The sequence below is a fragment of the Stigmatopora argus genome, chromosome 5, assembly GCF_051989625.1.
Source record: "Stigmatopora argus isolate UIUO_Sarg chromosome 5, RoL_Sarg_1.0, whole genome shotgun sequence".
Classification (NCBI taxonomy): domain Eukaryota; kingdom Metazoa; phylum Chordata; class Actinopteri; order Syngnathiformes; family Syngnathidae; genus Stigmatopora; species Stigmatopora argus.
Window position 1 is genome coordinate 13979689 of NC_135391.1, and position 27961 is coordinate 14007649.

Genomic DNA, 27961 nt, shown 5'->3' on the forward strand with positions numbered 1-27961 from the left:
AGAAAAGGTGAAGAATTTCAATCACTCGTCTATTAGGATCCGACAGCCGTTTCTGGCCAACATCAAAAAATGTAACTCTACGATGCACAAATATAGTGTGAGAATCTAAACATATATATAAATATATAACAAACGCTTTATAAGGATTAGAGATAAAATGTTTCTATCTTTTCACTAAATCAAACTTTCATCGGCCCAAAAGTCAATGAACCGTCAATGCCCTGCTTATTTATTTATTTTTTTAATTCAGGGTGCCTGTAGTTAGCTAAGATTGGCTCCAGCATCCCCCATCCCTTGTGACAATAAGTGGTAGAGATAATGGATGAATAAATAACAGATGGTTTATTTGCATTCAATTGTCTCAAATTGATATGAATGATTTGAGAAATAAAATGTAATGCATCTTGTATTTGCATTTTTTTGAACTCAGAAAAAAATTGACATGGCTACATGGCTTCTAAATAGTGACCAAAAACGCATCAAGCATTTCCTTTAATCAAGTGTGCGAACAGAAATCCATCACCTTTGAAGTCCTTTGTCACCGAAATGATGAGTCACGGTCAGAAATCCACCAAAAAATGAATGAAAAGGGAGCAAAAAGCCAATCGGATGGCTGCATACAAGTTGGAATCTGAGTGTGAAATTGATTTGTTGAAGAAAAGAATAGACTCTGGTGTTTTGTGAGTGTATGTGTGCATTCCCTAGTCCTTGGAATGAGCCTTTTTTGACAATTTTGGATGTTGTAACCGTGCAGAAATGCCATGAAAGATAATTGGATTTTGTTGTTGTGTTTGTTGTTGTTGTTGTTGTTGTCTATGATGATGATTTTGACGCCAACGTGAGGGCGGAGAAGTTCTCTTCAACAGTTCACAAAATTGATTCACAATAATTCATTCATGTAGCATACCCCTTATTCACACAAGTGTCGCGCAGGCAACCATGGGCAGCAGGCGGAGGACACCCTGAATTGGTTGCCAGCCGGTAGCAGGGCACAATGAAACGGGCACACCTCCACTAAGTGGAAAAAAAACAAGTCAGGCAGAGGAACCACTGTACCATTGGTTGGCACATAGTCGCAATTATAAATAATAAGTATAGATTAGTGAATATTTAGGCAACATTATTAGCAATATTAATTTATAAATACATGCATTCATTTTCTGAACCGCTTATCCTCAGAGTTTCAGGGGGTGCTGGAGCCTATTCCAGCCAATTATGGGCCCCAGGCGGGGTACACCCGGAATTGGTGTCCAGCCAATCGCAGGGCACAAGGAGACGGACAACCATTCACCCTCACACTCATACCTAGGAGTAATTTAGAATGTCCAACCAACCTACCCTGTCTTTGGGATGTGGGGGAAAAAACGGAGTATTGGGAGAAAACCCAAGCATGAAAACTCCACACAGGAGAGTCTGGACCTGGGATCAAACCCTTGACCCGAGTGGCCGAGTGGTTAGCACGTTGGCCCCACAGTTCTGAGATTGAGGGTTCAATAGTATGTGCATATTCTCCCATGCTTGCGTGGCTCTTCTCCGGGTACTCCGCTCTCCTTCCACATCCCAAAAAAACATGCAAAATGGGCTGGTTGAACACTTTAAATTGCTCCTAGGTATGAGTGTGAGCGTGATTGGTTGTTCCTCTCCTTGTCTCCTGAGATTGGCTGGCCACTGATCCCGTGTGTCCCCCGCCTGGGCCCCATAGTTGGCTGGGATAGGCTCCAGCACCCCCCGCGGAAGGATACAGGGAGGTTGGGAGTGATGAAGAAGAAGGAAGTTGGGAAGTTGAAGGCGAAAGAAAGAACTATGTTGAGGACCTTAAATCCTCACACGTCACAACTCTGACATCTAGCGGTCAATCTTTGCAGTGTGCCGTAACAAGGCCCTGAATTATGAAAATGCTTTTTGAACGTTCCTTTTCCTTCTTGCCACTCAGCAATTCAAATCTCAACTATTGCATTAAAGCTAGCTCGTTGAAAGCTATGAACACAATTTTAAAATACTTTATAATCTGATTTTATTTTGGCTAAATTCATTTTTCATGCGTGTAAACTCTAAAAACCTGTGCAAAACCTCAATTTAATGGTGTCAAATACATTCAAAGGCTTTAAAAACATTTATTTTTTGCGCCAGATTGAATGCGTTTTACTTCATGTTTGTAAAACCCCTTTGCATTGAATTGAAGGGAATTGAATTGAAAGCTTTTATTATCATTATAAAAGTACAAAGAGATTTAAAGCTCCACCACGAAGTGCACAAATAACAACAACAAAATACGTTAATTAATAATCAATAAATAATAACAATGAATAATAAACAATAATAAACGAATAATCAATCAATAATTAATAAATAATTTGAAATATTTGACATTTATGTTAAATATTGTATACTTTGTATTTATTTATTTTTCATTATGATTTATATATTGGTTTTCCTCAGTCTTGAATGCATGGATATTAGGGCTGTCAATTAAAAGCGTTAATAAAAAAAGTTTCGTTTTCGTTTTATACATATCCTGCGTCTCTGAAATTTACGAAAAAATAAGCCCTAATATAAAAATAGTTTAAAAAAATAAGTATTTTATAGTTATTTCAAAGTACGCTCGCCTTTGACTATAACGTTATGTTCAGCAAATGACACTGACACAAAACGGCAAACAAGTGATAACAACCATCGAGGTTGGTAACAGGACACATTATCTTTCTATAGATGTGATCTACTTGGGATGGAAACGAAAACCACCGAAGAAGAGAAGGCGGAAGTTAGCATCCCTTCAAAACAAGCCCCCGCTGCCAACGAGTGCTGTTGGGAAACAGCATCAAAATGTTGAAAGATATGGTGAGACAACGATTAATCGCGGCGGCGGATGAAATCTTCGCCTTGTTTGAAAGGACGATCGCGTCTTACGAGGAGCAACTTTGTGGCGCGAGAGAGGAAAGCGAGCGACAACGACGATTACTCGAAGAGGTTTACGACACTCAAAATGCCATCCACATCCAAGGTTGCTTCACACTTCCAGTTGTTCATAGAGAGGCGTTAAATTGAATACTATTTCAATAACAAAATTGTTCTTGATTTGATCACCTTAATCACAACACATGTCTAAAAGCCTTCACCGATCCACAGTTGACAGACAATTACTACCACATTCAATTAACAGAACCCCCACAAAAAATCTAAGAGGGGGAAAAAGGAGGACTTGGGACAGAGTAAATTTGTTAGATTCTTCCTTTAATTTGCACTATGACTATATTTTTGTCACAGAGGCTCCAGAGTTTAGAGAGAAAGAAGAGGCTCCAGAGTTGAGAGAGAAAGAAGAGGCTCCAGAGTTGAGCGAGAAAGAAGAGGCTCCAGAGTTGAGCGAAAAAGAAGAGGCTCCAGAGTTGAGAGAGAAAGAAGAGGCTCCAGAGCTATCTGTCTTCAAAGAGGAGAAGGAAGAGACTGATATCAATGAGTTCAACCTGATGGGCGACAATGAAGATGTCCAAGCATCCCAGTGTTCCCGGTTTAATTGTCAAAGTCCTGGAGAAGACCCCCGTGTAGAATCCCCAGCCGACAATCTCTTGGCGCCATTGTCGGACAGCTCCGACACGGAAGAACTTTTGAGGAGCCACGAACATGCTGAAGGTAAACACAAGCAGAAGGAAAGTTTTTATTTTCTCCTCCAAGAGCATCTCAACTTGGTTTACTCTTAACCACAACGTGGGAGGAAACCGGAGTACCTGGAGGAAACCCACGCAGGCTCAGGGAGAACATTCAAACTCCACACAGATGGACCAACCTGGACTTGAACCCAGGACCCCAGAGCTGTGAGGCCAACGCGCTAACCACTCGCTCCATCGGGCCGCCCTCTATGAGATTATCTCTTTGCAATTTCCTAGAAGTTTGCACCTCTAGATACATGCTAGTCACTCCCACCAAAAATTCAATTGAGAAGAGAATATTCACCAAGCACCAAAAAGGGCAAACAAACAAAAAATTTAAAAGGCACATTCTGGGCTATTTTAAAGCAAATAAATGTAACGTAATAAAAAATGAATGTCTCGTAATTATATTATATTTACAGTTTACAAAAATTATCCTTACGTCGTTGGGGGGCTGTTTGCATCACTTTAGTTGTGACTTTCTGGCCATGTTAACTTGTGTGCAGAGGTGCATAGAAGTGAAACCTTTTACTTGCTCAGTGTGGGAAGAGCTTCACTTTTGGGTATAAAATTCACACGCTTTAGAAGACTTTAGTCCTTCTACTTTTCAGGCATGACAATTGAACTTACTTAAAAAGATTGGTTTGCATCATAAAAGTGGAACTGCTCAAAGGCAACCTTTTCATTTTTTTTTTTCTTTTATTCAAGGTAACCTCGGTGACTGTGACTGGGATCTAACCTTTGAGACGGAAGATGATGACAGTGGCTCACTTTTGGAAAAAAGTACAAGCCCCACATGCCATGCAGAACACATTATGTGTAAAGAAACGCAAGGTGAATAGATTATATGTAGGACTCTGAAATACATATCTGTTCCTCAGGCAGTGGTCCCGACTGTAAAACAGATTTAACCCTTAAGGTGCTCGACTGTCTTGGCAGTTTTTTTTGTCGTTTTGTTCAAACACTTTTTGTTTGGTCTCTATATACCACATGTGTCAAAGTGGCGGCCACATCTGGCCCGCCGCATCATTTTGTGTGGCCCGGGAAAGTAAATCATGAGTGCCGACTTTCTGTTTTAGGATCAAATTCAAATGAAAAGTATAGATGTATATTAAATTTCCTGATTTTCCCCCTTTTAAATCAATAATTGTAATTTTTTAATCATTTTTTTCTGTGTTTTTAGTTCAAAAATCATTTTGTAAAATCTAAAAATATATTTTTTAAAAAGCTAAAATAAACATTGTATTAGATCTATAAAAAACTGAATATTCAGGTCTTTTAATCCATTTATAAAAAAAAATCTAAATATTATATCTAAAATGGTCCGGCCCACATGAAATCGAGTTGACGTTAACGCGGCCCGCGAACCAACCTGAGTCTGACATCCCTGCTATATACCATGTCAAAATGTTTAACACTACAAATTACAAACAATAAAAAAACAAGCAATATTTTCCACCCAAAAGAAAGTCATAGTTTCAACCACGTTGGCGTATATATCTACTTTCTTTTTCCACACTTGACAGCAGTTATGGCAAGCATTAGTGTCAATTTCAAACTTTGTATTTCAGGCTCACCGTCAGCGGACAAAAAGAGAATAAGTCGTCAACCCGAGTGGCTGCGAAGCAAAATGAAAGAGGCCAGAAACAAGGGCAAGGCCTACGTGAACACCAGAGGGATAGCTGTACCGAAGAAAAACCTGGTCGCTCTACCGCACCATTTGTGCCGACTCAAATGCATTGAACAGGTCTCGGAAGAAGAACGCCGGTCGATATTTCACAACTTCTGGGACCTGGGTGATTTCGATCTGCAGAACACTTTTATCTGTACTTCCGTCAAGTTAGTCAACATCCAAAGACGACGACGGCAGCGACAGCAGCAAGATGTGGGGGAGCCCAAAAACCGCGCCTACTCTCGGAAATACAGCTTGACCACGGCCCGTAGTGGCTATGTAGAGGTTTGCAAGACATTTTTTCTGGCGACACTATGCGTCTCAAACGGACGAGTCGACCGAGCGCTCCAAAAACAGATCGAGAGAGGTGAAGGTTTACCTTCTCCCGATGGTAGAGGCAAGCACTACAATCGAAAAAGAGTCAGCAATGAGTCTTTGCAGGCCATTAAAGATCACATCAATTTGTTTCCAAGCTACAGCACGCAACAGAATATGACGTGTCTTTCCCCAAATTTGACAGTGGCTCAAATGCATCGTCTTTACAAAGAGCAATGCCGGAAAAGTGGGCGAGAACCCGAGAAGGTATGGGTCTACCGGAGGATGTTTCTTGCCAGGTTCAGTCAGTCCTTTCATTCCCATGGAAATATAACGTCAAGACTCAGCCCCCTCATCAGCCCGACACTCAAGACGAAGCTCATTTTGTAAATGTAAATCTCGAAAACAAGCTCTGACGTAATGTTGTCAAATATGCCTCAATTTCTCTGTATATTGAAGGACTCCTAGTGGAAGAGTGATTCAGAGCTCCAAATTAGCAATTATTTCATGACTGACCAAGCATAAATAAATTCAAATAAAATATCACTTCATAATATAAAACTAACAAAATTCCTTCATAATATCCTTCCTTATAAAATGACAACTTAAAATGAGTGTAAAAATGACATTTTTCAAACACGTTTTCAAAAAGAGTATTTTTAAAGTGCCTATTTGCAAATATGAGCATGTGACAGCACTACTTAAGCAAGTAAACACTCCGCCATTTTAGTTACCACCTGCTTGGGCGACAAACACTATCCACTTTCGAAGCAGCCACGGCAACAGTTCCTCATGGTGTTTCTACTTAAGTCCTCTCTGGGTCTCCATATTGAGGTTGATGCGAAAAAAAATTGGCCGGGTACAAAGCCATGTTTTGTGTTACTGTGTAAGTAAGTACTTATATTCCAAGCTCGCCGACAAGGTTAATAAGGCAAAATTGCCAGGAGGAATCAGCTGTGAGCCACTTTTGATATGACGTCAAACCAATCATCTCCTTTTCTGAACCGCTTTATCGTCACTAGGGTCGCAGGGGGTGCTGGAGCCTATCCCAGCTGACTTCGGGCCAGAGGCGGGGGAGACCTTGAATTGGTGGCCAGCCAATCGCAGGGCACAAGGATACAAACAAACATTCAGGCTCACAATCATACCTAGAGGCAATTTAGAGTGTCCAATCATCCTAACATGCATGTCATTGGAATGTAGGAGGAAACAGGAGTACCCAGAGAAAACCCACGCAGGCCCGTGTAGAACATGCAAACTCCAAACAGGTGGACTGTTGGAATAATCCTTAGGTATTTCCAAATTCACAATAAAAGAGGCATCTGAAGTCACATCTTCGTTGAATTCTTGCAAGAAGAGAATACATCCATCCGCATACCCGGTCAGGATAATTCTAACAACTTGAGGTCTCCCTCGCTAATTTATTCATAAGATTTTAACGCCATGCCCCACAGAAGTCTAAACAACTTTAGAGTCTCATAACAATTTATCACAGTCATCAAAACAATTGTAGGTCTGCCGAATCTTCCTAAGAGCGCTTGTTGTGGACCCATCCTGCGAAGCCAAAACAGTCCACAGTTCCCAAGGGCGCTTGTTGTGGACTCATCTTCTGAAGCCGAAAACAGTCCACAGTTCTTGTTGTGAACCCATCCTGCCCAAGGCCATTCCCAGTCCTCTTGATGCGAACCACAGTCCTTACTTTTGCAAGAGATGCATTAAAATGCCCTTTGTATTAAAGTCAATAACTCTTCGTTGCAAGTACATATAATATAATAATATTGATACACATCTATAATAATGATAAACCTATCATGGACTGACCTGGATTTGAACCCAGGTCCATTGTGAGGCCAACGCGCTAACCACTTATCTGCCGGGCCGCCCCAATTTGCTCAAAAAATCGTAAATAGCTACACCTGGTAGCCCATAATGAAAAGTCAAGTATTTTTTTTTTAAAGAACAGAGTCAATATATAAAAGCCTCATTCTTGTCATCAATGTTGAGGCATTTTTATATTTGATCCCCAAAACATGCATGGTAGGCTGGTTGAAATTGCCCGTAGTTAAGATTATTTCCATCTTATTTTCACCTGTCCACACTGGTAATAGCTAACTAATGATTAAAAACGTAAAGATAGCAGCGATAACACTATGTTTGCTGTTTGGCATTTTGTCTGGAAATTGTGCCATAAAAGAAATCAATGATCTGTGATGGAAATAACAGGCAATGTCACAAAGGTCGATCTTTCAAAAGAAATGTTGCCCTTCTCAAGTTTAAACCGTTTGTCTTTCCTCTCAGAGCCTTAAAACACTGAAGTTCTAATTATTGAAATAAAAAAGGCATTTGTTTCTATTTTTCTTCTTTTTACGGTAAACTTTTGGACTTATTAAAAGTTTAAATGCACAGAACTGGATAACAGTACATCATGTAGTTCTTTTCTTTGTAAAATAAACCAAAAAATGCAAAACACAGTTTTAATCCTATTTTACTGTTTCACTGAATGGTAGAATTGTTGGGTTTTCAATCATCAATTCAATCATTTGTATCGGAAAAATCCACCCAACCAAGTGCATTAAGCAAATAAAAGGAAGTAGACCAGGCAATAAGTAGCCTATTTTGTTTATTTTGATCAAAACATTTTACTAAAGAATGACTAAACAAACTGACAAATGATGTATTGCCAATGAAAAGTTATGGTAGTTATCCTACAATGATGTAGGAACCGAAACAAGGCTTTAGCTGGCCTTGTTGTCCTCGGCGTCGGTTTTAATATTTTTAAATTGTAAATTATTAGTTTTCCAATCGCTATAGTGTCGAGAGGCGTACATGTGAGATATTGACTATGATATAAATTCATTTTATGTCTTATTTTTAATCTAACGTGTTCGTTTGGTCCCACAAAACTGCTTTTGTGTAAGAGATTGGCGTAATATTGGAAATCGGTACAAGGCATTTTTACATCACGTAAACGGGAAGTTGTTCGGGGTCCGAGAATTTCTACTTTTGGGAATGTAAAGTTGGTGTGAAAAATCATTTTTTTGTGTGTGTTTTTTTTGCTCTCTGTTGATACAAATAAATGACAAAATGACTTTATATTGTAAATATAGTTGACCATTTTAAATTAGAAGACTTTAAGACGTTGGCGTGCTTTTAGATTTTTACAGTGCAGCAAGTGGCCCGCAACTTGGATTTTAAACCCGCCTAAAAAACTTTTTTTTAAAGGGTTCTGTCTATAACTCAGAGATTCAGCACTCTTTTGTTCAAATATCAACAGAAATCTATTTAAATAAAAATAAATAAATAAAAAATTAAATTAACCGCATTATTCATGATTCATTGAATTTAAGGGCGTTCACATTCATAATAAAACTAATTCTTGCTGTCCAGCCACCTAAAACAGTGCAAATTTGGTAACTCGTAGACAAATTTATAAAAAAGCTGCAGTTTATTTATGTCATGTGATGTTCAAATACCACCAATTTTGTAAAAAAAATTTTTTACCTTTTTTTGTGGCTTCGATGCAGCCCAACTAATGATGCATAAATTAAGTTTAAATCAGCCCCGCTCGCTTTAAAACATGGTCAACATTGGGAATCAGTTTTTGATGGAAGTCCCACAGTCGCTTGTCTATATGGAGCTGGTCCAATGTCAGAGAGCTCTGGAGGGGAGTGCGGACATGAATGATCCGGCACACATCTGGTGGGACTTTGTAAGATTTCCCGGATTTCTGCAGCACTTCGTGAACCGACGTTTGCTCTATCAACCTGAGAAAGGCAGAAACAATGAAAGCTCTCATTCGTTGAGAATTCATCTGGGTTTCATCATGTAGTCGTCTCGGAAGAGTTTGAGGCGGAAACTGCTGAACCAAGAAGTAGGGCACCCAACATTTCAATTTTATTATCTAACAAAGATCTATCATTCTTAGAAGCTGTTAGATTGCATTACAATTGGATTTGAAAAAACCCTCATCATATGAAATATTTATTTATGAAAACCCTCAAATGTAATTTAACATTTAAGGCATTCATATGGGCGGCTGGGTGGTTAGCACGTCTGCCTCACAGTTCTGGGGTCCTTGGTTCAAATACAGGTAACGGTCCACCTGCGTGGGTTTTCTCCGGGTACTCCGTTTCCTCCCACATTCCAAAAAAATGCATGGTAGGCTAATTGGACACTCTAAATTGCCCCTAGGTATGAGTGTGAGTGTGAATTGGTGTCCGTTTCCTCGTGCCCTGCGATCGTCTGGCCACCCAATCAGAGTGTGTGCCCCGCCTCTGGCCCAAAGTCAGCTGGGATAGGCTCCAGCACCCCCGCAACCCTAGTGAGGATAAAGTGGTTTAGGAAATGAATGAATGAGTAAATGAATGCATTTATATGTTGACCTTTGAAAACAAAACAGGAAAAAATGTATATATCGTAATTTTTGGACTATAGGTCGCAGTCTTTTTTCTAGTTTTGCTGCGACTTGGCAGAAAAGTTCCTTAGCTCAAATTATGGTTTGTCTTCAACATCATTTTTGTTTTTATTGTTCTTGGTACCAATTACAAAGACTTGGGATCAGGTTAAGGAAGCCAAGCTCAAACCCCAGACCTGTAATCTGTGAACAAAACTCCTCTATGTTCCACTCTAACCACTCAAATACTTAAAATGCGATGTACCTTGGCCGAATGATCATCTTGTAGGGGTGATAAAAAGCAGATCTTGGCTCTTCTCTGTAGATATGTTGCAGGATATTAATTCCTGGAACGCCTTCCCACTGAGGCAGTCGAAACCTCCCACTGGGCTCCTCCTGCGTCTTGGGGAATATGTGGTTTTCGATGCGGAACTCGCTCACCTGGTGGGCGGAAAAGTATGACTTAGTATGTCGATGTCAAATCGATGTGACACGAAAAAGGCTGTACATCGGGATGCTGTCGCCGAAGCTCGCTCATCTGAGACAGCAGGTCGTTGTGCTGGTACGGCATGATGATCTCATCCAGGTCGTTGAGTAAGACATAGTGCGAGCGCTCCATTGACCTATAGATGCATTCGTTCAGCGTGGTCAGCTGACCAAAGTAGTGTAGGTCGCCCCCAGTCTCAGAGAATTTCCAGCCACGAGAGGGTGTCAGATGTCTGTCGATGGGCCAAGGAATAATCTCCAGGAAGTCTTCCTGGCTGTAGCTACGCAAAAGACGTTCAAGCTCTGGGCCACAGCTTGTGTTGTAGATAACCACCTTGTCCACCCCAAGCAATCTGAGAAGATATACAACAGTATGGTGAAGCATGTCCATCATCTCTGTGCTAGTCAACAAGATTTAGTGCCAGGTCTAAATAAACAAATGTATCTATGCAATTAATTGGTTGGATAAATTGGAGTTTTCGTAAGTAGAGAAGTATTTTATGTGTAAATTCTCTCATTTGTTCTGTGGTCATCAGAAAACGACCAACTAACCCCTTTAAAAGTGATCAGAGTGTCCTAATTTTCTATGCAAGTAGTGAGATACACACAAAAATGAGAAGTGATCGATGAATGAATTAAAATTAATAACAACAATGCAAAATATTTTCTATTCGTGCAGGTACATAAGGGGGAAGCTAACGTGAGGCTACAAACAAAGCACACGAACACATCCATATCCAATCGTATATTGGAACAGTAATTTGGGTATCAAAATGTTTCGTATCTTGGAGATTTTGTATAAAGAAGCGTTTGTAAGTAGAAGTGCCACTGTAGTTGGAATTAAGATCAAGCAAGACAAAAGAGAAATGCTGACCTGTACATCTCTAGGGTCTGTGCCGCCTGGAGGACATTGTTAAGCTTTGCAAATAAGACAGAAATGCACACTGTCAAGTTGAACGGCAGGGGTTTCTCTTCCTGTCCTGGCTCCTTTCGGTTTCTTACTGGCATCCATGTCAGGTTTCTCACAATCTGTCCAAAAGGCATCAGGGCAACATGTGACCCTTCACAGCCAGCTGGCATGTGGCACATGACGTCGGTGGTGACGTAGGGAAAGCCGAAGTTGTCGGAATGTGGTCGAAGTTTTGCCAGTGTCCTTTGGGAGAAGGAACCCTGGCAGCAGAAGACGCAATGTAGCTTTGTCTCTGAATCTCTCTTGAAAATGCCGATAATCCGCACGTCGCTGCCGGAAAACCTGCGGTCCATGTAGGCTGACACAAGCAAGTGCTTGGTGCCTTCTAGACGGATGATCGTCTCGTCCTTTACCAATCCGGGACAAGTACCGTGGGTGGACGAGGTCCAATGCCGCATGTCATTCCACACTGTGCTAGTCCAGAAGATGAAAACGAGGACCAAAGTGGCCAAAACAGAGAGGCACAATTTGCTTTTGTAGGATTTGCCATTTTTTATCCAATCGCATGATTGACACATCCTAAAGAGAAGAACCAATTGGAAAGACTTAGACCTGTTCTTCCAGAAAATGGATACAATATTTATTTTAGGGATAATCACCTGTGATTTGACAAGAATCCGTTGGGGTTTTACTAGGCTTCCTGCTCATAGTCAGCTAGGAAAGGCTCCAGCACACCTGGGACAGATTTTGAACAGATAGATATGGATTCTGTCATATGATTGTGTGACAATTTTCTCATTGGACGTGTAATTAGTTGTAAAATGTCATAAGATTCAGTGTCCCTGGTACTTAAAAGTTTATATTTTATGATCTAGCAGAACTTTCAAGGTGTGAAAGAATTCTTATATTTATGATGGCAATGCTTTAACTAGTTAAATATAATTCTTACCTCATTCAACTTCTTGTATTTATTTATTTTTTACATATTTGTAGTGAGAATAATTAACAGATTGTCCCATTAAAATACAATGTCCTATGATTCAAAAGTTTGAATGTCACCACCTATTTGCTGTAAAAATGGGGGAAGTCCTGAAGATGTACACAAACCACAAGCTTGCAGTCGTTTCTCTACACAAATAAAAACCACTTCGCACTCAACCAACTGGTTCTGTTTAACCCCTAAAGCGCTTTTTAAAATTAGGATATCGTTATACGCAGCTGTGTATGATGACAATAAAGGCTGCTGATTGATTGATTGATTGATTGATTGATTAAGGGTTAGGTTTAGGGTTAGAGTTAGGCGCAGGGGTTGCAAAGTCCGGTCCTCGAGAGCCCCTATCCAGGCTGTTTTCCATGTTTCCCTCCACCAACACACCTGAATCAAATAATCGGGATCGGTATGAAGCTTCTGAACAGGTTACAGTGGTACCTCAACATACGAGCACCCCGACATACGAGCATTTCGAGATAAGAGTAAAATTTCGAGCAAATAATTATCTCTAGATACGAGACAAATTTCGAGATACGAGAAAGCCAGGTGGCCAAGACATGAGAGGCTGTTTATGATCTTTTTTGCCGCGTCTCTTTCGTGTATAACAGATATCTACGAGCACTGGACGGAGCGTTGCATTTTTTTCAGTGTTTTTTTTTCCGTCACTCAGCGCGAATGGCGTAGTGATCGCTAATACGAGGAGTATATATTACTTCTCGTTGGCAAGTGGCCGTGCGTTATCCTATTGTGAGGACATTTGTGTGCATCATTTTCGGAATATTTTGAAGGGAATGCAAAAGCAAACAGCCCATCGATAGTGAAAGTCAGGTTGGAGGCAAATGGTGCCAACCCGGGAGAAGAAAGGTATCAAACTTTAATACAAAATTAGAATAAAGTTTAGTGTAAGGTTAGATTAAACTTATTTTTTAGTGTCTGCATCGTAATCCAAGTTCATTCAAATTTGTTTATGTTATGAAACGAGCGTGTTGCCGTGCAAAAAGCGCCCCTCCCACTCTTCGCCTTCCTCTCTCTGTCCGTCTCTCTTTCTCTCCCTCTTCAAAATCCGTATAATTTTAGTACTATTAAACACATTTTAGTCATATTAAACCACTAGTTATGTGTTACTTTGTTAATAGATGGTGAATCAGAAGAAATAAAATATTTTTTCCAATCAAATATCCTGTTTTTGGTGTTTTTTCAGAGGGTTGGAACGAATTAATTTGTTTTTAGTTCATTTCAATGGGAAACGTTCATTCAAGTTACGAGAATATCGACATACAAGCTCAGTCCCGGAACGAATTAAGCTCGTATCTCGAGGTACCACTGTACTGATGCCAATCTCTGTTTGTTATACACATGTTTGTTTTAAAAAAACAGTACATATATTCCGCGGTTCAGAAAATGAAGCAATACTATTGTTATTTGTGAATATTGAACTATATTGAACAGTCATATCGTTACCTAAACACTGTCACGATATCAAACCGTGCAAATCAGATATGGCTACATAAACAGTTTTACAACATAGGCTTGCTATAATGCTTGTAGATAGTCTAGCTTTTAAAATGTAATGGAACTGTCCTCCTATCAAGCCCCTTTTGTCCCCCCCACCTTTGTCCAACCTTTCAAAATTAAACAGCGCCGTTTGATGAACTTACTGAGTGTCAGTGAAGTGGTGATCTGTCAGGTAAGCTGTTTCTTTCAGTCTAGTCGTCAACACAACGACCGTGTAGTACAATGCTTTCTCTCCATCCCCGATGTGTCACAGACAACAAACTGAAATTTTCACACGTCACTCAAATGCAAGCAGGAGGACGCAGACAAGGCGGTTCCCAAGCCACTGTTTTATAATCAATTGTTGCCAAATAACCATACAAGACATTCCATATCCATTTCATAGTCAAAACCTGCACAACAAACAACGCCCGTGACAAATATTTTGTGCGATTGTTTGATCATGATCCAAAACCTACAAAGGAGAGGAAAAAATCATGACCCAAAGTATGCCAAATTAAATGTCTGACTGTAACTGTATTATTCATGTCACAATATTGATATACAATTAGCTTTATTTTGGGGTGGACTAAATAAGGCGGTGGCTCAAATGACAGGAAAATGGATTAAAATCAACCACACTAAGATTCCTGTGTTGCCTTTGTGCCATTTGCAAATGTTGCGTAAACTTAATTGGCGATCATTAACAAAACTGGATCGTCTCACCTGAACAGTCATCCAAGAAGTTACACCTTTGAGCGATTTTTCAATTTAAAAAGCCAGCTTGACTGTTGTGAAGAAAAAGATGAAGAAAAAAAAACAGTTGAATCATAAAAATGGGGAAAAGAATTGGGTACAGTGAAGGGGGGAAATGGTCGGCAGATTTTTTTTCTTTTCGAGGGGCATTTTGACTTTATTCTCAGAATCCTCAATTTGATTGTTGGGTGAGAGGGTTGTATTGTAGTGTGGTGTGCTTTTGATAGGAAAAGGAACTTGACTACATCTCGGTCTGAAAAGGAACACGTTTTTGCTGTTGTTCATATTTGCATTGTGAATTGGCTGGTGCAAGGGCTTTAGTTTCGGGGGGGGGGGGGGGTTCCGGTGGAAGCCCAGTTTGCAGTTGTAGAGGGGGCATATTTGAACAAGGGTAGAGTCTAAAAAAGGTATGTGCAGGACTATGATATAGTGTTTTAGTAGTGAAATATTTCTGACAGCACCCCACACGGACAGATTGGCTAGTCTGCCTTTTCTGAAGGGACCTACATGTGATGATTCCCTAGCGGTAGGGCGTTAGGATAATTTTCAGCTGTTGTGTGCAACAAATGGGCTCTGAAAACTGGTAGAAATGGGCAGTGGGAAGAGTAAATAAAAAGAAAAGAAAGTAAGAAAGCGAAAACAATTCCAATGGCTGAAACCGGCACAGGCAATGCAAGTAATAATATAAATAATACATAATATATAATATTTATATATAATATTATATATATATATATTTATAGTATCGAGATCGATATAGATTTATAGTATCAAGATCGATATAGATTTTTAGTATCAAGATCGATATAGATTTATAGTATCGAGATCGATATAGATTTATAGTATTGAGATCGAGATCGATATAGATTTATAGTATCGAGATCGATATAGATTTATAGTATCGAGATCGATATAGATTTATAGTATCGAGATCGATATCGATATAGATTTATAGTATCGAGATCGATATCGATATAGATTTATAGTATCGAGATCGATATCGATATAGATTTATAGTATCGAGATTGATATAGATTTATAGTATCGAGATTGATATAGATTTATAGTATCGAGATCAAGATCGATATAGATTTATAGTATCGAGATCAAGATCGATATAGATTTATAGTATCGAGATCGATCGATCTATATATATATATATATATATATATATATATATATATATATATATATATATATATATATATAACTCCCCCAAAATATAACTTGCTGTCATGCTGTAAAAATACAGTTTTCATGTTTTTGCTAAACTGTAGGTAAAGATGACTAAACTGTGGGTACAGTTTACTAAACTGCAGATACAGTGTGCTAAATTGTGGGTTCAGATGACTAAATTGTTGGTGCAGTTTAGTAATTTGTGGGGACAGATTATTAAACTGCGTTTAGTAAACAGAGTAGAACAGGTAGGTACAAATTTACTCTGACAAATAGTATCTTATTTCTACCCTAGCACCCAGGGGCTCTGCAGATTCGAAAGCAAATAAAAGAACAGATACTTTTTCATCAGGGGAAAAAAAAGTTCCTTTGCTGCTTGGAGACAGACAAGCTGTGAATTATATGTGACATCATCCCAAACTAAGATTAAATGACCAGCTCACTTTCACTGCAACTGTTCAAACACCCGCACACAAAGAAGCGAATGGTGATGCGCCACACGCACACACAAAGTCAGAAAGTCCCTTTTGGTCTCGTTGGCTGCTGGACGTGCATCCAAAACCCGCTAAGGTCAGTTATTTGAATCATTATGAAAATATCAATTTTCATTTTTTTCTGAATCTCCGACTAAATAGTTTTGTTCGTTTTTGATTGTTGTTCACAAAACATTCAATTAATGTACTATTTTTGTTGTGTTTACCTATATGGAGGCAAAGTGAAATTTCAATTAATTGGACGATTAATCTGTAGATCATATAATGAAAAAGATACTACTTGATTTGGTCAAGTAACTATTAAAAAAAGGTAAGAAATTTCTGGCAGAGCTTTAATTTTTGTATGCTCGTATCTCAAAATTTGTCTCGTATCTTAAGGCAAATATTTGCTCGGAATTGTACTCGTATCTCAAATTCCTCGTATGTCAGCGCACTTGTAAGTCAAAGAATTACTGTATATTGTATGCATATTTTGTTGCACTTGTTTAGATGAGTGTGGCTCTGATCCACGACCGGCAGCTGATCCAAAACTTCTGGGAAAAGCGAATTGACCGTTACCAGCAAAACGCCACTGGCGAGGAGCACAGGATCAATGGCAGTGCACTGGACAAGTGAGATGCCCCTAAACATTCCAACATGCCTCATCGCTTTCTAATCCCCACCAAAATCCACTCTAGATGCCAAATAAATGTATCTTCAATGATTCCTAACTGCCATTCAAATGTGTCCTCACTACCACCTCTTAACAAAATAATAATAATAACCTGAATCAACTGTAATGCCACCTAAACATTAACCAAATGGCCTAAATTCACCTTTATTGAAACTTGAGCGTCAGAAAAACTACTCTATTACCCTTCCTAAATGTCAGACTAAACGCTAAACTCCTCTTAACACGGCTTTAATGCCGTTTTGCCTCCCCCAAATTATTTTTTGTTCAAGTTTTGCTTTAAAGTAGCGGTTAGAAAATACCTAATTTATGTATTTATTCTCACTAGTGGTGTAGTGTTCCCTTTGCCTGACTTATTGACACTCACAACTCATAAATGTGCAGAGGCAACCGATGCTATTACAATATTTTGACAAATATCTTCCACAATTGTACTCCACATACTAATACAAATGTAATGAAATTGTACACATACCTCTAAGTTAGCATACGGGCTTCTCAGAATCAATATGAAGAAAATATCGATCAACCAGAAGATGTTTACTCACCTATTCCCACATAGTTATGGGGGTCCTGGGTTCAAATCCAGGTCGATCTACCTGCGTGGATTTTGCATGTTCTCCCCGGGCCTCTGTGGTTTTTTTCTGGGTAATCTGGTTTCCTCCCACATTCCAAAAACATGCATGGTCAGCTGATTGGACACTCTAAATTGCCCCTAGGTATGAGCGTCAGCGTGAATGGTTCTCTGTGCTCCAGCACCCTCCCTAGTGAGGATAAAGAGGTTCAGAAAATGAATGAATTAATGAATATTTGGGCTCATTCAGTCATATTTAATGCATGCCCTACAATAATAATGTCAATGCTTTTACTCATTGTACCACAATTTATCCTACTTGGCATAAGTCGTCATTGACAACCTTTTGTGCATGTCTATATTTCATAACATTTGGCGCCCATCCTTTTTTTAGCATTTAACATGAAAACATGAGTATGTGGCCTCCTGTCCTGCGTTAACCTCTCCGTTCATCACATTTAATCTCATCAGTTATTTGTCAGCCCCTGCCCTAATACCCTCGACATTCCACAGCTCTCAAGTAGCGTGTGCTAGTTTAATACACTAATAAACTGGAAAACGCGCTGCTGCTGCCAAATCCTAATCATAAACTGATGATTGAAAGGGGGGTAGATTCCTACTCTACAAAGGAATATTCAGGTGTAAAATTAGACGTCTAGAGTAATCCCTCGATTGTCGCGTGTTCACTTATCGCGAATTCACTACTTCACGATTTTTTCCGCTATTTTTTATTTTTTTTAAAGTTCATAGAAATGTGAAAATCCACGCTGAAACTCATAAGCGGAAGCCACTCTTGCTACTAGGACCCAGCACTGAAGAGAGAGAAAAAAGTTATAATAGGCGTGACCCTACTTCGCGATTTTTCAATTATCACGGCCGTGTCTGATCTACATTAACCGCAATATTCGAGGGATTACTGTAGTCGCCACTCAGTTACTTCACATATACTATTGAAATTTTTTATGCCCTCCTTTAATCATGTCCTTAATTATCTGCCATAAATATGTCACAACTGACATCGTAATGGTGAATGTCTTACATTTATACCTCTCGAGTTTACACAACAGCAAACATAGCGATTAAAAAGTAACCATTTAGCAGGTAAAATCTGTTTATTTTTACCAGCCCACTTTTGGAGACGTCCCAACAACGGCTAAGGCCTTGTTGTTTCCGTTCCAATCTCATTGTCAACAACTCAGCTCGCGAAACAAAATTTATAGAGGTCTAGAGGCTTGCAGATCACATATTAACTTTTGTTCCTATAAAAAAAATCAACAAAGCACTGGGCAACACAACAATAAAACAAAAAGAGGGTGCAGTACACGATAAAGGTTCCCTATTTCATACATCACTTCCTTTGACTGACTAGCAAAATAAATGAGATTTAAACAAAAAAGGAGAACGAGATATGGCTCCAATGCATCAAAATCAGTAAAGTGCCCTGTAACGTGACAGTGGGATTTTAATATTAGCAATTAAAGATTATAAATGTATGTCCATTGTGTCTGAACGCACTCTGAAACTCTGAAAAGTACATGGGCAATACTTGAGGAGAGCACAGGGGCAGCCGCACCTGTACTGGGGGTTTCCGTCATCACCTTGTAAACTGTGAGTATGTTGATCCAAGTGTGAAAACATTTAAAGCGCCCTATCTGATATATTTTGCGTCACACGGGATTAGCAACCATTGAGGGACAAATGGAATAATCCGGAACACTTGAAGGTAAGCCAAGGGACAGACAGCTGCCTGCAATGCATGGAGGGGTGGGCATTCTAAACATGGATACATACCGAGGATTGGTAAGGTCCCGTCTCAGTCCGGACACATTGAAACAGGATTAACCTCAGAACCCATCCCGGAAATTTGTGATTGACACTTGAACGACTTCTTGTCTCAAGAAGACACTCTCAAATGATTTCCATGGCAACTGAGTACGCTAACACCCATACAGTATGCTGTTGCTCCCCTGTAATACAAATGTTGAAATATTAAAAACAATCCTGTAAAAATGGACGTCAACATTCATAAATTATTTGATTTGGACAAAGACGTGTTGTTAACAAGCCTGCTTAATTTGAATTCACAAAAATATCTAAATACAAAAGTATCTCTACTGATGAATTTGTTCCAGAAGTGGTTTCATAACTTGGGTTAGGTCCTTGATACTACACTGAAACCCTTAAAATATATATTTTTTAATTATACCATTTTTTATGAAACGTGCGAGCACAAAAAAAAGAAAATGTCAAGAAACAACGTGATAGAACTTCCTGACAAACGAGAGTCGAAGGCCCACGAATTAGGAACGACTCCAGCATAATCCTGGAAAAAGATGAAAAAGTGCCCGGAACGGAATTTATGGAGGAAATTAAGTGTATTTTTTCACAAATTTCAGAAACGGTACCATTTAATGAATTAAGAAATCAAATAGGATCATCTTGATTGTAAAGCGGGGCTTTTTTCAAGCCCTACTAAAAATCATGCCCACCAAGGTGAAACATTATTGCTACAAAAAAAAAAGTTCAGTGATGACTTATTCTCAGTTTGTGCACAAATTTAGCACATTTCAAAAATGTATTTAGATGCAAAACATGAACAGGACTTTTTTCATGATTGCATGTTAAAAAACAAGAAGTGTTTCTTTTGGTTATCGCGACAACATGACTTAGATTTTGACTTTCTGTTTTCCTCTATGCCAGGCTGCGCAATGAGTGGCTGGATCGTCTGGAGATAAGGAACAAACATCTGAAGAGCCTAGAGGAAAACTATGATGTGAAGGCGATGACAGACTAAACTATCAGCTGGTGATTTAGGCAGGCGGGGTTCCTATTTGCCAAAAATCAACGTGATCTCTGAAATATTGTTCAATTCGATTTTCGAATTTCTTTTCTTCCACTGTGAGGGTCGACAATGAAGAATAACATCAAGACAATCATGCTTACTTTCTTTAATTTGCCAAAATGAGTATGAGTATCAATAAAATACTATTTGTTTTATCAATAGTCTTTCCTTTTTAAAAAAATATTTTCTCATGTTTTTTAGACTACCTAGTAAAATAATAATTTAGGGATTATCACCTTAAATGGTATACAAGACTTGGCAATAATTATGAAATCAACTGTTCCGATGGAAGTTCACTAAGTAATTTTACTTTGTAGAGAAAAATAAGCAATTCCAAACATAACATTCCAAACTTTTTAGCCTTAGGAAACACTTTCAGTAACCAAGAATAAAAAATGAAAGTTGTAAGTATAAAGGTTAATATTACAGACTACAAATGGGGGAACAAATTGAATTAGTCAATTCATAGGGGAAAAAAATGGAATCACCCAGTAAAATTTAAATCCTCAAACTACCACCTGTATGAGATTAGATCAAAACATTGGTCTGCTGTAAAAAAGGAATGATCACACCTTGGAGAGATGTTGCACAAAATTGACTGACATGAATCATGACTTCAACATGAGATATGTCAATTGAAGGAAAGAAATCATCAAACCTCTTAAGAGTGGTAAATAATAAACATCTTGCCATGGAGCCAAAACTGGGGAAAAACAGTTATGGTCATTGTCATGATCTGCAAATAGTGCACATCCCAAACTATTCAAAAATCAAAGGTGGAATTTGAGTAAAATAGTGGCCATTGACCTGCAAAGCTCATCTAACAACGGCAATCGGAGAAAGTTGACCCAGACTTGTGGACAGAAGGTTTTGTCAATCAAAGTCCATGTCACAAAGACTCAAAAGCCATCTGTTACATGTATATTTTCTTGATAATTCCATATTTTCTTTCCCATTCTAAGTTACAGTCATACCTCTACTTATGAATGCCTCTAGATACCAAATTTTCCGGTTACCAAATTTTTTATATGCAAAAGTGTGACTCGAGATACGAAGACGATCCAAGTTACGAAATCCCCAAAAGAGTATCTGTTATTTTATTTTGAAAATATTGTTGCGAATGCATTGATTCTCATTTTAGAACATCGCTACCCTCTACTGGGCTCTCATTTCATCGCTCTCATTCAGCAATTAAACCGTACAAATGCAACGCGGCAAATATTTTCACGCACACACATGGGGCACAGGTAAAACTCTAAAATGTAGTACCAGTGGACGGCTTGCTGTCCTGGTAGAACGGGCTCTTGCCGCCATCTGGCGGACAAATACGGATATTACGTCTCCCATAATAACAGCCGTGGAGGGAACTATTTCAGCGGTGCAGGGCACATTTTCATTTGCTTCATTTATTTTAAGACATTAATAAATCATTTCCTTATAATTTTCTCTCATTTTTGTGTTTCCTCACATCTTTCATCCAAAATTGGGATATTTTGACCCATTTTAAAGGGTTTAGTTGGTAGTTGTGAGGACTGTGGAACGTTAATAGAGAATTTATATATAAAGTACATCTCTATTTACGAAATTTTCAAGTTACAAAAAAAATCTGAAACCAATTAATTTCGTAAGTAGAGGTACGACTGTAACTCATTGTTGCGTAAAGCCAGAAAATTGACATTTAAAATGACAAAGGCTGATTTGCTTTTTTTCCCTACAAAATAAAACAATTGCGCCAACATCCACTGGGGCTGCTGAGGCCACCATTTTTGCCAGGAATCGCCCATCATTGTACGCTCAACCTGTAGAGGGGAGTGATGCAGAGTAATTATTAGCAAGCAAGAGAGGTAGTGAAGGTCCTTAATGAGAGCTTCATAATAAAGGTTGTACTTTACAAGTCTCCTTCCACATTGAAAGTGCTGCATTTTTAGTAGAGGCTGTGCATTGGCAGGATACTTGTATTTTGGCTTTTTTCCAGCAGTTTGTCCCTGATGCCCGGTGTGAGGACTCTGTGCCAGACGTAGCGCGGGTTCTCCACGGGTGGTGGCCCCTGAACAGGGAGCGGTGAGATCCTTAAGCCGTCCTCATCCCGCTCTACACGGTCAGGCTGCAAGGCCACCAGCGTGTTGAAGCACACACCGTCTGTCTTTCCGTGTTGCCGTCCGTCATGCTGTAGACTGAACACACCAAGGGTGTTGACATTGTGCTCGTAGTACGCAGACGGCATTGCATCCTGCACCACCATGTTCGCCCCCCACGTGACGGCGTGAGTTTTTAGCGCTGCTGCCGTAGGTATGTGGGGCTTGGGGTCTAAGGGACAGCAGAGGAAGTCAGCAAGATGACCAGAAGCCACAACGTCGGCAAATTTTGTGGCAACCTCATGTGTGGGAGTTTACCTTTGACTAACAGGATCCAGACATTGTGGTCTTGACTGAAGATCAATACCAGCCTCTGGGCCACATGGCGACAGCTCTCGTTCAGAGGCAGGATGGCGGGGTGCCAGGCTTCTCCACGGTACCTGAACATGGCATGGAAGACACTCAGACACCACTCAAGTCACCCTCAACCAAAAACCTGACATGTTCTTACTTGACCCCAAAGTCGATGAGGCGGAGGATGTCTCGGCCCCTCAGAGGCAGGGGGGAACACCGGTCCCACCAGGCTGCCTGGAGGGAGTCTTGATCTGCCGACAACAATGTCTTGATACTCCCACCTGGAAACACACAGTTAATAGACCAGTGCTTAGCCTTAGTGCAAAATCTACCTCATTTCTATTGAATGGTTTAACAATTCGTCCAAGGGAACAAACATGTGACACCTTACCTGTGATCTTGGCCAAAAAGATGAAGCGGATCCACTGAGGTCCCTGCTCCTGGATTAGCAGCAATGTGATTGGCTGGCACTCAAAGCCTGCCTCCTCTTTCACCTGTATGCAGACAAACTTCCAAAATAAACCTGTGACATGTTTTTTTTTAAATTCTGCCCTAACCACGGTGTGATTTCGCACCATGAAATTTGTCTGTTTAGACCAGGCATAGGAAAAGCTCTTCTATCGTGCCGCCCCCCCCCAAACTTTAAAATTAAAAAAATAATTTTAAAAAGTTTTTGATTCTACTGACAAGCTTTCCACTCACCTCCCTCAGCAGTGCCTCTTCCAGACTCTCACCCACCTCCACCCTCCCTGCCGGCAGGTACCATTTCTTGTAACAATCCTGCTTGGCCTCTTGGACCATCAGAACTTCATCCTGCCGCATACACAAAACAAAACAAAAGTATTTAAATTGGAACTTAAGTCGCACGTAGAAAATCAGGGTACACAATAGTTTATGTTGAACAAATGGAAGCTTTATTCCAACCAAAATTTTATGTCTCCTATTAAAACAGTGGGTTGTCTTCTAAGGAGTCCAGAGGAGATGCAAACACCCCACCCAACTTCGCTTAAATACATACTCCTTTCTGTTTCTTTATTCCTGCAACCTTGCCAATAAAATGAAGCGTGTACCCCATACCCTGAGATGTGGGGGTGGCCATACTATCCAGCCTGAAGGCGTCGTGGTTGGCTGTCCCCTGCTCCGTAAAATCACGTTTACAAATAGTACATCAATATGAAGACCTTTTAGTCTAGTTAAACATACAGAAATACGTTTATACAATAATAATCGTCAGATAACGCTGTTCAGATTTCACACAATAAAACTGAAAACCAGGCAAAAAACACATTTCAACTTCAATCTTTTTTCCTGCGCTTTTGACTGCACCAGCCGGAACAAAGCCTTTGTTTTGGTTCCCATGCCATTTACTATGGCAGCTAGCCTGCATGCTACCCATCTAGCACTAATATATTTTACTGCAGTTTATCTGAATCTTTTGCGTGAATCAGTTTAACCTTGGAAACTGAGTTTTGTGCCTCTTTAGCAACCTGCAGAAAAATCAATTTGTTTGTGTTACTTGCGGTGCACGTCACCTTGTCATTGAAGATGACAGCACACACGATGTACGTCACGTTGTTCCTGAGCGATGCCGGCTTGCTCTGCTCCAGGCCGATGTCGCACGGCAACACCTCGCACCCAAGGCCGCCCAGCAGATTCTCCACCTGCGCTTCCACCTGCGCCAGCGATTTCACCTCCATGTGATCAGCTCACTGGCCTCTCATCGAATGAACTCAGTCATGTGCCACATCCCTGTTGTGAACAATCACGTTTCATGCTACATTTAATTTGGGAGAAAAAAAACAGAACATACCTAAACGGAAAAGCGTATAAAAAAAAAGTGCACAAATCAGCGCAGACTCAATTTGTCAGAAAATTGTTTTTTTTCTTTGTCATTGAGCTTTTATATTTTTATTTTGTTTTTGACTTCTATGACATACTCCAAAGCGCCTCAAACTCTGTAAAATACAGTCGTTATTTTGGTTTCGGTCAACCCATGTGAAATCATAGAGTGGCAACATGGACAACTATTTCCTTATACACATCCTGAGCAAAGGACCAAAAAGCGCCACTTGAAAAATCTGTAGAGCTTTTTAAACACAGTGTTGATTTTTCTTTTCACTGCATTTGATTGGGAAATGTGAATACCTTTTGTTACTCAACTTCATATTTGGTTTTGCAAGTCAATTGTACTACATTCATACTCCTTATCTTGTAACTATCTTGGTTTAAATTGGCCCCTGGTAACCAAACATTTGCAAATGTCCCAACACGGCGAGCGACATTGTGCCATGGACAAGCAAAACATTTAGGGCAGGGGTCGGGAACCTTTTTGACAGAGAGCAAGAAACAATTCAGATTTTCAAATGTTATTCCTTGACAGGCATACTCAGAATTTAAAATGTCACTTTGCAAATGTGTTTTTTTTTTTGTCATTTCAACACTTAAAGTACAAAAAGTTTCAGAACTATTTTAACAACTTTGTTACGCGGTTGCTAATCAATGAGTGTCAATGAGAGTATTCATTCATAAGGGAGTCTAATGAAATAAAAATTATGATTACAGCGGCGCGAGAGGTACATATTAGCTTACAGGTTTGCCGAGAGCCATATGCGCCCATCAAAAGAGCCATTTATGGCTCGCAAGCCATAGTTTCTACCCCTGATTTAGCGGTTTAGTTGCCTACTTTGATCCCTGGGGAATTAAATAAATATTCTCATTTTTAAAATTGTATTATTTTCATTTACGTAAATATCTTAAAAATCTTAAATATCTAGTCCATATGAAGATATGATTGTGGCATGAATATAAATCAACAACCCAAAAAAACACAAGGATTGGCTGGCCAAGTCGAGGAATTCTAACCCGCCTGCCAACTTAATAAATATCATCGGACGACCATAATTCACTTTAATGACTATTAATTAACATTTTATTAACATTTTATTACATATTTAGGTAGGTTATAAAAGAATACAAAGACTTAAACCCACCTCATATTGTACTTGACAGGAATGTTTTGACATTTGAGACACGGAAGCTAACCGGAAATACACCTACTTTGACCTTTAGAGGACAGTTGCTGTTGCCTCTTTGTGTTTTCAAAACAAATGTCAATGTGCTGACTTTAAAGATATGAAGATGATTCACAGTTAAAATTTAAAAAACTAAAAAGCAGGGATTATTTTACAAGTTTATGTTGTGTTGTCTAGTCGTTTATCTACGTTTTTGTTCTGATTTCGATAATGAAAAGCATAAATTACTGTTATTTTGAAGTACCCATTCGGAAACACTTTTTTACTGTGACGTATTCTCGTGTTTGTGTTGTAACAGACTAGCTAGGCTCAGCTCGTTTACTTTGTAAAGGTTAACTAAAATTAAATGACGTAAAACTGATGTCTTTTTGTCAACTGGGTGAGTTTAATCCTTTTGTCTGAAGTCTATGATTTGTTTGGCAATTTCTTCAATTGGGCCTTTTTTAGGTTCTGTGTACATAATCTTCCTTTTTATTGTACTATAGGTCATTAGTGGAGTTGTCAAAATAAAATCAGATGGTGTGTGTGCGTGCACGTGTGTGTGTGTGCGTGCATGTGTGTGTGTGTGTGTGCGCGCGCGCGTGCATGTGTGTGTGCGCGTGCGTGCGTGTGTGTGTGGGCGTTTTTTTAGGGTGAGGGTGCTTCTAGTTGTGCTTACAATGTCCATTCATTCATTTTCTGAACTATTATCCTCACAAGGTTTGCGGGGGGTGCTGGAACCTATTCCACCCTGAATCTGTGGCCAGCCAATTGCAGGGCGCAAGCAGACGGACCATTCACGCTCACATTCATACCTAGGGCCAATTTAGAGTGTTCAACCAGCCTACCCTGCATGCTATTTGGGAAGTAGAAGGAAACCAGAGTATCTGGAGAAAACCCACGCAAGCCCGGTGAGAACATGCAAACTCCACACAGTGTGGACCGACCTGGGATCGAACCCATACATATTCTGATTTTCATAAAGAGGCCACTCGACCAGGGTTGCCAAACCTAACTAGTAGGTACAACAACATGAAAAATCTGCGGCTAACAGTCATTCTTGTTAAGGAATATTATCATGAAACTGAAAAAAAAACCAGGATGAAGCACTGAGTGGATCATGGCTCCATGATTTTATGCTGTCTTGTGTTGCATTCATCGTCTAAAATTGTGTTTTGTGCTTCCTGTTTTACAGCCAATCAGAGCTTACCTGGACCAATCGAGGAACGTGTCGCAGTGCACCAGACTTTGCAGCAGAAAGTGAAGCTTTGCTGAGAATGTGCACTTAGCGTCCCCCATCTTTCTTTGACGAATGTCGCGGCACAGCAAGCTTCAGAAGCAGATCCTGGCTCTCTACCGCCAGTTTTTGCGGGCTGGACAGGACAAGCCGGGTTTCCTACCCCGGATCCGAGACGAATTCCGGGAGAATGCTAGCATCAAGAAGACTGATGTGATGCACATCGAGTATCTGTTCCGGCGAGGTCAGCGGCAGCTGGAGCAGCTCAAAGACGTCAATACCAAACAGCTCGGAACCTTTGCCAAAAATAAAGAGCGCGGTTGACTGCTTGACGTCATGTAGCATTCATGGACAAACAATGATGTCAAAGATACCATAAATCTGGCATAGTGGGGGAAAACTCATTTGTGTTATGTTATTTTTTTGTCTTCACGTCTGATGACTGGAAATACAACATAATGCTAACATGGAAGTAAATCACCACACATAACATAAATGTACGGTATGAACCTAAGTGTGAAAAATGCATGATTGTGGAACCTTAATTGATGAAATTATCACAATAAACATAAAACCTATATACAATACTTCTGATTTGTTGTTCCTTTTTCTCTGCGCAAAAAAAGAAAGCTTTAATAGGTAAAGAATGTGTTCAGGGTACAAGATATGTTCAGGGGGCTCTGCTTTTTAGTGACTTCATACAATTCATGCCATATTATAGAGTTGTAACGTGCAACGTTAAAGTATCTGGTAATAAAAATAACTTAATTCATGGTTTCAACCAATGGTGTGAATCTACAAGCCTTTTTTAAATTATGATATTCCTGCAATATTAATGCTGATGAGGTAATCAAGTTTTATTTAAAA

The 27961-nt window shown here is 39.6% G+C and overlaps 4 protein-coding genes and 1 long non-coding RNA gene across 10 annotated transcripts; 3 read left to right on the forward strand and 2 right to left on the reverse strand.

Annotated features, from left to right (window-relative positions):
* The first annotated feature begins 2751 nt into the window (after positions 1 to 2751).
* On the forward strand, positions 2752 to 8638 carry LOC144074884 (uncharacterized). Of its 2 annotated transcripts, XM_077601530.1 has the most exons (5): positions 2752 to 3001; positions 3265 to 3347; positions 3402 to 3627; positions 4353 to 4478; positions 5216 to 8638. In XM_077601530.1, the coding sequence occupies exons 1-5, from the start codon at positions 2824 to 2826 to the stop codon at positions 6019 to 6021; spliced, it is 1419 nt and encodes a 472-aa protein (XP_077457656.1). In that variant the 5' UTR covers positions 2752 to 2823; the 3' UTR covers positions 6022 to 8638. The 2 variants fall into 2 exon arrangements, with proteins under 2 accessions (XP_077457656.1, XP_077457655.1); XM_077601529.1 differs by having other exon boundaries at positions 3265 to 3627; positions 5216 to 8637.
* A 419-nt stretch (positions 8639 to 9057) lies between these two features.
* LOC144074885 (beta-1,4-galactosyltransferase galt-1-like) lies at positions 9058 to 12568 on the reverse strand. The gene is made up of 6 exons (XM_077601531.1): positions 12370 to 12568; positions 12080 to 12155; positions 11385 to 11999; positions 10533 to 10863; positions 10290 to 10465; positions 9058 to 9395 (listed from the first exon to the last, which is right to left on the reverse strand). Exons 3-6 carry the CDS (start codon positions 11996 to 11998, stop codon positions 9182 to 9184), a joined length of 1335 nt encoding a protein of 444 aa, XP_077457657.1. The 5' UTR covers position 11999; positions 12080 to 12155; positions 12370 to 12568; the 3' UTR covers positions 9058 to 9181.
* A 5890-nt stretch (positions 12569 to 18458) lies between these two features.
* On the forward strand, positions 18459 to 20572 carry LOC144074774 (uncharacterized). The gene is made up of 2 exons (XR_013300378.1): positions 18459 to 19375; positions 20276 to 20572. It is a non-coding gene; the product is annotated as an uncharacterized LOC144074774 (long non-coding RNA).
* On the reverse strand, positions 20509 to 25933 carry nudt18 (nudix (nucleoside diphosphate linked moiety X)-type motif 18). 3 transcript variants are annotated; one of them, XM_077601367.1, is made up of 8 exons: positions 25837 to 25933; positions 24379 to 24595; positions 23549 to 23659; positions 23238 to 23340; positions 23004 to 23127; positions 22811 to 22932; positions 22310 to 22724; positions 20509 to 22216 (listed from the first exon to the last, which is right to left on the reverse strand). In XM_077601367.1, the coding sequence occupies exons 2-7, from the start codon at positions 24541 to 24543 to the stop codon at positions 22342 to 22344; spliced, it is 1008 nt and encodes a 335-aa protein (XP_077457493.1). In that variant the 5' UTR covers positions 24544 to 24595; positions 25837 to 25933; the 3' UTR covers positions 20509 to 22216; positions 22310 to 22341. The 3 variants fall into 3 exon arrangements, with proteins under 3 accessions (XP_077457493.1, XP_077457492.1, XP_077457491.1); XM_077601366.1 differs by having other exon boundaries at positions 22305 to 22724; XM_077601365.1 differs by having other exon boundaries at positions 20509 to 22724.
* Positions 25934 to 26117: 184 nt separating this feature from the next.
* Positions 26118 to 27681, forward strand: sdhaf1 (succinate dehydrogenase complex assembly factor 1). Of its 3 annotated transcripts, none has more exons than XM_077600965.1 (3): positions 26139 to 26257; positions 26578 to 26768; positions 27053 to 27681. In XM_077600965.1, the coding sequence occupies exon 3, from the start codon at positions 27170 to 27172 to the stop codon at positions 27416 to 27418; it is 249 nt and encodes an 82-aa protein (XP_077457091.1). In that variant the 5' UTR covers positions 26139 to 26257; positions 26578 to 26768; positions 27053 to 27169; the 3' UTR covers positions 27419 to 27681. The 3 variants fall into 3 exon arrangements, with proteins under 3 accessions (XP_077457090.1, XP_077457091.1, XP_077457092.1); XM_077600966.1 differs by having other exon boundaries at positions 26154 to 26257; positions 26625 to 26768; XM_077600964.1 differs by lacking the exon at positions 26578 to 26768 and having other exon boundaries at positions 26118 to 26257.
* Positions 27682 to 27961: the final 280 nt, after the last annotated feature.